The sequence below is a fragment of the Alexandromys fortis genome, unplaced genomic scaffold (assembly GCF_014885135.2).
Source record: "Alexandromys fortis isolate MF-2015 unplaced genomic scaffold, M_Fortis_MF-2015_v1.1 scaffold_27, whole genome shotgun sequence".
In the NCBI taxonomy this organism is placed as follows: Eukaryota; Metazoa; Chordata; class Mammalia; order Rodentia; family Cricetidae; genus Alexandromys; species Alexandromys fortis.
Genome location: NW_026067952.1, coordinates 4326184 through 4336695, shown reverse-complemented (window position 1 = coordinate 4336695; position 10512 = coordinate 4326184). Strand labels below are relative to the sequence as shown.

At 50.7% G+C, this 10512-nt stretch overlaps 1 protein-coding gene across 1 annotated transcript in view; it reads left to right on the top strand.

Annotated features, from left to right (window-relative positions):
- The window catches only part of Gdap1l1 (ganglioside induced differentiation associated protein 1 like 1), a 17520-nt gene extending 9487 nt beyond the window's left edge, over positions 1–8033 (top strand). The window contains exons 3-6 of the mRNA XM_050150942.1: positions 451–624; positions 4308–4405; positions 4600–4714; positions 7017–8033. Of these exons, the coding sequence (XP_050006899.1) occupies positions 451–624; positions 4308–4405; positions 4600–4714; positions 7017–7360 (731 nt within the window). The 3' untranslated portion in view covers positions 7361–8033. The remainder of the gene's footprint in view (positions 1–450; positions 625–4307; positions 4406–4599; positions 4715–7016) is intronic.
- Positions 8034–10512: the final 2479 nt, after the last annotated feature.

Here is a 10512-nt window from a genome sequence, read left to right as displayed (position 1 = left end):
AAAAAAAAAAAAAAAAAAAAAAAAAAAAAAAAAAAAACAGAATGAAAAATTTCTGCGCATGGTGGCACATGTGTATGCCCTGTGGGAGACAGAGGCATGAGAATCTCCAGTTAGAGAAATGTCTGGGATATACACTGAGAGTCCATCTCAAAAAAGAAGCCTAAATGTGAATAATATTTGCCAAGTTGAGGAGGTTTGAATTCTAAGCATCGAGCTTTTCAAGCCATGAAAAGCGGGCAACATTTGGGCACATTCCTCTACTCGGCTACTATCTGGCACCGGGAAGTGCTGGACCCATGAGGGACAGCCTAGTGAAGCCCAGAGTAGCAACTGGGTCATCAGGATTCCTCACGGGGAAGGATAGGTCAGGGGTTTCCGAGCATGACATTTGGGGCTCCGGGTTCCTATGGTTGGCATGGACCTTGCTCCAGCCCTTGGTGGTATCCACAGAGCATGTGGTGGCTTTGATGCCCGAGGCGGGAAGCCCACAACACGCCCGAGTGCTGCAGTACCGGGAGCTGCTGGATGCACTGCCCATGGATGCCTACACCCACGGCTGCATCCTGCACCCGGAACTCACCACGGACTCCATGATCCCCAAGTATGCCACGGCCGAGATCCGCAGTGAGTGCTGCCCAACAGGGCCCTCCATTCACGTTCCTCTGCTTCTTTCCTTAAGGAAGGTCCCCCTCCTCACCTCATGCTTCCATCCCTGGGTCTCGCTAGTCATTCTTCCCCTCCCTCTCTCCCTCTTGTCTCTCCTCCCTGTGCACCCCCACCCCCACCTGCCACCCCATTCAGAAAACTGCACAGATGGCTCTTCTCTCAGGCCTGGGAGACCTCCTGGGAAGTCCCAGCTGCGGACACCTGAGGTCAAGGGGAAGGGCCCCACATGGATAGCCAAGAACCCTGAATGACATTAGGGTTAAGGTTCCCACAGAAGGCTGACCAGGCATGGCAAGACACCCAGTAGGTCTCTGTTTTCTGATCCAAGGTCACCCATGTACTCTCCTAACTGCCAGCCTACCCATAATCAACGAATGGAATTAGATCCAGTCAGATGACCCATCGATAGTTTATTCATGGGGATTAGCATCTAGACTTTGCTAGAGCGTTTGGTGGCCCTGAAGGCAGAGGAGCCATGACCGTTTCTAATAGATCCTAGATGCTCAGTAAGTGGTCACTTCCTTTCCCTTCCCATCTTCCTCTGTCCCACCGTTGTGCAAAGGTGGGGAAGGGTCGGGTTGTGAACTCAGCCCTTGAAGAAGACTCGGGAATTATCTCTATGCTCTTGCCCCCCCCCCCCATTCAGTCAGCAATTTCAATGGGATCCTGGGTGAGGATGCCAACAGATAAGGATAAACACAGCTTCTGCCACCTCAGGGTTACAGTTTCTGGGAGCAAAGACAAGGTCAGGTAATGACAGTACAAGCTAAGGAGACTTGGACAGCCAGTGTTGGGGTGGGGTGAGGGCACTCAGTACCAAATGCCAAAAAGGTTCATGCCTTGAAGATTACCCCAAGGCAACACTTGAACACCATGAAGTGTATACAAATTACTCACCACAGCGTAGTGAGAACCATTATTGGAAACAACCTTGGTGTCTATGAATTGGAGGTGGAGTACATTCAGCATGATGCTGTTATACTGAAAAATAATAGGCACATAGAATGTTCTAAAAATATGCTAATGAGTGGCAAAAAGAGGAGAGGACCAAACGCGTAGCGTGCCATCTGCTCTAGCAAGTACTAAAGGATGCCCCTGGGTTCTTGGTGCAAGGGATGTTTCTACAGTAGTGCTAGTCTCCAGCGAGCAGAGCCGAGAGTCTGAAGATAGAGAAGTAATAATGGGTTGGTTTTGTTTGGGGGTTTTTGAGACAGTCTCATGTAGCCCAATATGACCTCAAACTCATAACTAGCTGAGGATGACCTTGAACTTCTGATCCTCCTGCCTCCAAGAGCTTGGATTTACAGACGTGTTCATCGCCACACCTGAATAGAGGTTTACATTGATTGCACATCTTTTACCCTTGCTTGAGTTTATAACTTGTCTGTATAACCTGTCCACAAATCAATTAGTTAAAAAAAAAACTTTAAATGTGGTTCCAATATTAGGATCAAGACAACACAGAGGTCCCAGGGTCACAGAAGATGTTAGTCCTAGGACCTGGAATTGTGGCAACATCCAAGAACGAGTGGGAAAAGGAGAGGGAAGATCATGTCAGGGTGTGGGGTAGGACAGGGGCAGCGCGTGGAGAGGCAAAGGTAGGGTGGTAGGGCAGGCTGGCGCATGGGGCAGGGCAGGGTCTCATGTGACTCTGAGGAGCAGGCTTGGAGGAGGGGCTCATTTCACAGAGAAACAGCTATGGGCCTGGGCATGAGCAACTCTGCACTTCCCAGAGATGGAGTCCTGAGAGAGGAGGTGTGAGGCCCTGGCAAGCATTCAAGTGAGTGGCCTGGTGAACTGTGGGCACTGCCCCCATCTTGTCCTGAGCCATCTCATGGGACCTGGAAGGCAGCAGGGTACGGAGTGGGCCCAGTGTTCACCCCTTTGAGGAAGCACTGGAATCCCACAGGGATGGGGAAAAGGGAAACCTCAAAGAGTGCAGAGGAGCAAAGTCAGCCTGCAGTGACTGCAGATGTGTTCCAAGGTCTTCCCAGTAGTCTAAAGAGAGGCACAAAGGCAAAGATGGAGAGAGAGAGAGAGAGAGAGAGAGAGAGAGAGAGAGAGAGAGAGAGAGAGAGAGAGAGAGACTGCCTTGACCTTCACATTCAGAAAGCATTGGGGAGTGTTAATATAGCCTAGAGCTGGAAGAGCTCGCAGTGTTTACTGGGACTGCATCAGGCCATGATAGGAGGTAGGCGACCTCAGGGGACAGATAGCCGAAGGCTGCAGCTTCTCACACTCTTGACCACCGCTTCCTTTCTTCAACACTCAGTGAGTCCTGCTCGGGGCCAGGCCTGTGCTAGGCTTTCAGAGAATAGAGGTGAGTCTTATCTAGCTACAGCCTGAGCTCAGAGGCCCTGAGGTAGATAAGCACACCAACATCAAATTACCACACCTGGCAAACAATTCGACTTGTGCACTGCGCTGTGCGAGGGATGCTTTTCGCGGAAGCCTCAGATGAGCAGGCTGTGCTGTGGCAACCCCAGTTGGTAGGTTTGCATCTCCTGGTGGAAGTCTGCCAGAGGGTAGGCTGGAACAAAGGCTCTGAGGTCAGACCTGAATGACAAGGGGGCGCTTCATAGAAGGTCATAGGTTCATAGGTCAGCTAGATCAGGAAAGAGACTTTCAAAATTAGAGGGCATGGGGTTTGGAGAGATGGCTCAGCAGGTAAGAGCATGGGTTGCTTTTGCAAGGGACCCACATGGCAACTGAAATGGTAACTCCAGTTCCAGGGGCTCTAACACCCTCTTCAGGACTACATTATTACACATGTGCACAGACACATTCAGGTGAAACACTCATATATATATCAAAATAAATAAATCATAGGGAAAGAAAGAGAATAGAGGATGTGGTTGTTCCAGAAAATGGGATGTGGGCTAAGAGGTTTGGAGTGGCCTGATGCATAGGAAGTGATCTGAGTGACTGAGATGTACCCTGCGGGGACAGGGTTATGGAGGCAGCCCAGTGAGAGACAGAGCAGCTGAGAGCTGAGACATTACCCAGAGGGGCCCAGGATGAGCTGTAGGCAGGGGCAGGGGCAGGATGTATGCACAGAAGCCCTTGGGAAGAGGTGGGATGACAGCAAGAAGGTTGGGGTGATGCAAACCTCTAGTCCAGCGCTTAGAAGACAGAGGCAGGAGGATCACCACAGGCTTGAGGCTAGCCTGGTCTCTACAGCAAATTCTAGGTCAGCCAGGGCTACATAGGAAACCCTGTGAAACTCACCCAAGCAAGAGACTACAGGTGTCTGCTGAGAGATGGAGATCTGAACGAGGCGTGTAAATGTGAGGGTGCTGTAGGAAAAGCCTACAGGACCTTATTTGAGGAGAGGGGCTCTGAGGACACCTTCAGGCAGGGTTGGCTTCATTTCGGGGAGGGAATTCTGGGAAGATGAGCAACTCTGGGTTTCAGGTTTTACACATCTCCAGCATCACCTCCTCCTCTTCCTCTTCTTCCTCCTCCTGCTCGTGCTCCTCTTTCTCCTCCTCATCTTCCTCCTCCCCTTCCTCCTCCCCTTCCTCCTTGAAGCTACAGTGTCCTCTATAGCAAGTTTTACTGGCCCCTTGTACCTCGGGGAGGTGGCCCTTTCCTGGTCATGTGGGAAGGGAGACAAGACCTTTTTTTCTGTTCTGTTCCAGGACATTTAGCCAATGCCACCACAGACCTCATGAAACTGGACCATGAGGAGGAACCACAGCTCTCTGAGCCCTACCTTTCCAAGCAGAAGAAGCTTATGGTAAGAGCCCTGCCTATGTCCCTCCCTCCCTCAGACAGGGACAGCTATGGTGAGCGCCCTGCCTATGTCCCCTCCCTCCTACTTACACTAGAGTGGGTATTTGAAGGCAGGGTAGACAATCCTCCTCCACCTCTAGGTGTCATGACTCCCATGAGACCAGCTCACGCTTGAGCAGATGCCTGCTCTGCCTCTAGGCCAAGATCCTGGAACACGATGATGTGAGCTATCTGAAGAAGATCCTTGGGGAGCTGGCTATGGTGCTTGACCAGATTGAGGCGGAGCTGGAGAAGAGGAAACTCGAGAATGAGGGTAAAGGGCTCCTCCTGCCTGCTTCCCCTGCCCACTCTGCCATCCTCCTGCCTCTTTCTCCGGAAGATCCCAGAGCCCTTCCAGGTGGTTAGGGTCAGGATCTGGGGAGTCAGGCCGACCTAGGTTGCAGGGCTGGGGCAGTGACCTTGACAAGTCCCCTCCCCCCCCCCCCCCCCCCCNGCCCCCCCCCCCCCCCCCCCGCGCACTGGGACCTCTGTCTCCCATATATAGAGTGGAGAGAATGACAGAATCATTAGGACCCTGTGACGTGAGAGACATTCAGAGTTCCCAGGGTACCCAGGGTGGGCAGCATGTGGCATGGGTTGCTCCTGTGTGTGGAAAGGATGGTATAGTTGCTGTCAGCACCCACGGTCTCACCTGGCCCTGCAGGGGATGTCTTAGGGCTCCCCCCTTTACAGAGCAGGTCTCTGATCCTGACATCCCAGCTTTGCCCCCACCTAGCCTGGTGTTCCCCCCCACACACACACACATCACTCTGCCCCACTAACCAGTATCCCAGGTTCATTCTGAACTCACTTTGCAGCAGAGAATGACTTTGAACTTCTGATGCTCCTGTTCCCATCACTCAGATGCTGGGATTACAGGCCTGTTCTACCACGTCCATTTTATTCAGGGCAGGGCCTCAAACACAGGGCCTAGTGCATGCTATTAATCGAGCCAGCCCTTTAGGGTTTTTTTTTTTTTTTAATGTACATTGGAGTTTTGTCTGCATGAATGTCTGTGTTCTGGTACCAGATCCCCTAGAACCGGAGTTACAGACAGGTGTAAACTGCCATGTGGATGCTGAGAATTGAACCTGGGTCCTCTGCAAGAGCATCCAGTGCTTTTAACCACTGGGCCATCTATCCAGCCCCCAGCCCTTCAGTTTTAAATCGACAGTCTATGAAGCCCTCTGAAAAGACAGCAGAGGCCTATGGAGAAGATAGTTGAGCCAATCACTTTTGTTCCAGGCAGAGGATACAGCCAAGGCATAGGCCCTGAGATGAGAGCAGGTTTTTCATGAGCATCTGCAAGGAGACCAGTTTGGTGGGTAAAGAGTCAAGGTGGAAGCAGAACCTGAGACCTAGAATGAAGGGGGTGGGGCAGACATCACAGGTAGTACTACAGGGCTCTGTTCTGACCACGAGGCATCCGTTTTGACAGGATCCCACTTAGATTTTTTTTTTTTTGAGATAGGGTTTCTCTGTGGTTTTGGAGGCTGTCCTGGAACTAGCTCTTGTAGACCAGGCTGGTCTCGAACTCACAGAGCTCCGCCTGCCTCTGCCTCCTAAGTGCTGGGATTAAAGGCGTACGCCACCACCGCCCGGCTTCCCACTTAGATTTAACAGCATCCCTCTGGCTGCTGTGATGAGGGTAGACTCCAGGCAAGGGGAACTATTTAAAACACTATGAAGATGTGGGTAGGAGAGAGTGGTTGTTTGGGCTGGGATGGTGGAAGCAGATACTGGAGTCTGGATGTATTCTAAAAATCAAGCTAATAAGACATACTGGCGCACTGACTGTGGGGGCAATGGGAGAGAGTGTTTGTGGCGGCGCCAAGGCTCTGGTACTGAATAGAAGGATGGAGAGCCACTCTGGCACTGGGGCGTGTGTGGTGGGCTTGGGAGCACCAGTCCAGAATCCCTGTTGGACATGTTTAATTTGGAATGTGGAGGGACACTAGGTGGAGCTATCAGCCAACAGCTAGGTATGTGAATCTACAGTTTGGGGTACTGTGGCCTTTAATCCCAGCACTCTGGAGGTTGAGGCTTTAGATCCTGTCTCCAAAATTAAAAATAAAAGAAAAAGGAAGAGAAAAAGGAAGGGCTGGAGGAATGGCATTTAGTTTGTGGAAAGCTTGCCTAGCTTGCACAAAATTCTAGGTTTTGCTCCCACCCTTACCCCATCCTCACCCCTCAGCACTGCACAAACTTGGTGTGGTGGTATAAGTCTACAATCCTAACACTTGGGTGAGGACAGGTGGATAAGTTCAAGGTTATCTTCACTACATAGTGAATTAGAGGCCAGCCTGGGCTACATGAAACCTATTCTAAGAAAGAAGGAAAGAAAGAAAGAAAGAAAGAAAGAAAGAAAGAAAGAAAGAAAGAAAGAAAGAAAGAAAGAAAGAAAGGAAGGTGAGGTAGATCTTTGCAATTCACAAGTCAGTTGACTTAAAGAGCGAGGGCAGCAAGGTAAGGCTATGGCAGCTACTGCTGAAGAGGTTTGGGAAGGAATGACCTCAAGACACCGACAGGTAGATCAGAGCCAGGGCCTGAGTGCCAGGTGTCCTCTCCCTTTCCAGGGCAGAAATGCGAGCTGTGGCTCTGTGGCTGTGCCTTCACCCTGGCGGACGTCCTCCTGGGAGCTACCCTGCACCGCCTCAAGTTCCTGGGACTGTCCAAGAAATACTGGGAAGACGGCAGCCGGCCCAACCTTCAGTCTTTCTTTGAGAGGGTCCAGAGACGCTTCGCCTTCCGGAAAGTCCTGGGCGACATCCACACCACACTGCTCTCGGCTGTTATCCCCAATGCATTCCGACTGGTTAAGCGGAAGCCGCCATCCTTCTTTGGGGCATCCTTCCTGATGGGCTCCTTGGGTGGGATGGGCTACTTTGCCTACTGGTACCTCAAGAAAAAATACATCTAGAGCTGGGCTGGGGCCTGGTGTGTGACTGGCGGTGTCTCTGTGCTGTGTGCTTCCCAACTCCCTCTCAGTAATTCACTGTCCCATGAGCACTGGACAGAACGTCCTGCCCCTTCTTTCTAGTCATTGTATTGTCAGTGTGACAACATTTCATAGTTTAGAAGTAGACATTGCCAACGCCGTGATTTGAGGCTGCGGCTCTACCAGAGGAGAGAGAGAGAAAGCGAGAGAAAAGAAACCCAAATGCCTTTGCTTCTGATTCAAGGTCTCAAGACATTTCTGTGGGGACTGGTTAGGATCTGAGGTGAGTCCCAGGATGTTCTACCCAGCAGGGCCCAGGTTCTGGGAGGTGCTGGGGACTCAGAGAGCCTGACCCCAGCCTCCCCTTCCCTCTTGGCAGGGACCTCTTCTATAGGACAAAGCCAACACCGAGATTCAACTCATCTAACCAGTACCTCTGTCTGGGACTGGAGAGCCAGAGTCCCTGTGGGAGGCCTCTGAAGATCGAAAGGGGTCTCGTTCTTCTCCTGGACAAGGACTCAGTGAGACAGCACTGGCTCAAGCCAAGCAGTGGCACCCCAAAATCCATCTATGGCTGGGATCAACTAACTCCATGGGCACACCCTTCACCCACTCCCTCATTGGTCACCTGGTGTGGTTTGGCACTTAAGTAGAAATTCCCGAAAGCAGCAGCCATCAGCCAGCCACTCCTCCCTTGAGCTGAGTTCTCCCCCTTCAAGGGGAGCAAAAGCCATGTTGGCCTTCCCTCCGAAGGCTGGTCTCAGCTCACGAGCAGGGATGCATACTTCACCTCCGAAGTTCGGTCTCAGCTCACGAACAGGGGTGCATCCCTCACCACCTCCGCCTTTCCATTTTTTCCGGAGACTCCCCATACTGCATGCAGTGGGGTCTCTCCTCCACACTGCCCCTCCCCGGGTCTCACTTTCCTGTGCCTTTTGCATGTTGGGAAAGGGTCTGGGTGTCACTGCCACTCATGCTTAGAGCCCCCAATAAAGCATCCAGGAGGAGCAGTTGCTTTTCGTTTCTAAAGCGTGTGATCTACCCAACTCTAGTTTCCAAAGTCAGAATGGGGGTGAAGGTGCGACATTTTGGATCCAGCTCTTGGGGAGAGCAAGTTAGCTTGGGAAGGTGGCAATTGCCTGTTGTCCCAGCAGCTGTGATACTGAGGAAGAACAGAGCGCAGCCTCACATATGGTCAAAGGCTGCTGACATGGTCTTAAGTCTACTCCATTCGGGCACAGAACTTCACAGTTTATAGAGTCTTTTCACATCCATCTGTTTACAGTCCTCTTAGAGGTTGGCCAGGGCACATGTTCCCACCTTAATTTCCAAGTTGGAGAAACATTAAAATGCTCAGTCTGAGAGTATAATTTGTTTCAGAGAGAGCATAGTTTGATCGATTTTGAAAAAAAAATAATACTAAGTATAAGAATTTGCATGTTTTCAGAAAGGTTACAAGAAACATATAGGGCTGGGATGTGGCTCCATTGGCAGAGTGCTTACGTAGCACACATGAAGCTGCCCTGGCTTTGATTTCTCAGCACTGCATAAACTGGGCCTGGTAATGCACACCTATAGTGTAGTAGCACTTGGGATGTGCAGACAGGAGGATCAAGTTCAAGGTCACTGTCACTCAGGTACTGAATCTGAGGCCAACCAGGGCTTTCTGAGGCCTTGTCTCAAAAAATCTGGAGCGATGACCTAAAGCGTAGAATACTTGTCTTTATAGAGGACCCAGGTTCGATTCCCAGCACCCACATTGCAGCTCACAACTAATCCATATTCCACCTGCAGGGACTGGAACCTTCTTCTGACCACTGTGGGCACTGAGTATGCAAAACATTCATATACATACAAATAGCCCTGGTCAAGCCACGGCAAGGGTGGACTTTGTAGATGCAGAAACTGTCTGGTGCTGTCTACCCTACTGGTCTAGCTAGACATCCATGAAGCCCCTTCTCAGTCTATAAAAGTTCTACTCATGAACAATACCATGTGGATCCCAGTGGGCTAAATGCATAACGAAAGAGGACATGCTCCTCCTCTCTCTGAAATGAGACTCTCAGAGCCTTTCCGTCAGTCAGGTCAGGTCTCTGGAGGAGGCAGGAGGCTGGATGTCACTCACGCCTCCTACAGTTCCAGCATTCACAGTCCTTCACACAGTGCAGTATATAAATGAGATGTCACTGTTGGCAGCCTCCAAGTCAGCCTGGAACACACATGCACACACGCACACATGCACGCACACTCACGCACTCACATGGGAGAAAATCCTCATGTCAATTTCTGAAACAACCCACAGGCCACCATTGGTCTTTATGACTTCTCCCTCTCCCACTGTCCACAGGTTCACTGCTTCCAACAGTGCTTCAGCCAATGGGGTGGCTTATTTGGAAATGACTTTATACCCCAGTGTAAAGCAGTCCTTAGGTGGCTGTGTCTTCTGTTCATCTTTTATGGTTGGATATGGAAGGAGTCCCTTTTCCGTACATTATCTTCTGTGCCACCATGGTGGAGCAGCAACCCAGTGTGCCTGTAGCCAGTCAGGACCAATATGCCCAGCCAGGAAAGTAGACCATGTTTTTGTCTATAGTGCCAACGGTATAAGTCCAAACTGGCCACTCTGAGTGTTTAATTCAATGGTACCATTGATGTCCTTCCACTTGGAACCATAATCTCTAAACTGTTGAAGTCCATGGGGCTGGAGAGACGGCTCAGCAGTTAAGTGGCTGCTTTTCCAGAGGACCTGGGTTGGGTTCCCAGTACCTACATGTCTACTCACAACCACCTGTACTTCCAGTCCAGGGGTCAGACGCCCCTGTATGAGCTCCTTGAGACAAAGTGCTCACAAAATAGAATAATTTTTTTTTCAAATAATCAAAGTCCAAAGTTTCAGGCTGGGAAGTGGGTTGCTTTTCCTTATTGCTATATTAAAACACCCAGAAATCAACTTAAAGAAGGGTTCGTTTTTGGCTTATGGTTCGAGACCTGTTATGGAAGAAATGCATGGCAGCAGGAACATGAGGCAGTTACTCAGACTGCATCGAGAGAGAGGGAGAGAGAGAGAGAGAGGGAGAGAGAGAGAGAGAGAGAGAGAGAGAGAGAGAGAGAGAGAGAGAGAGAGAGAGAGAGAG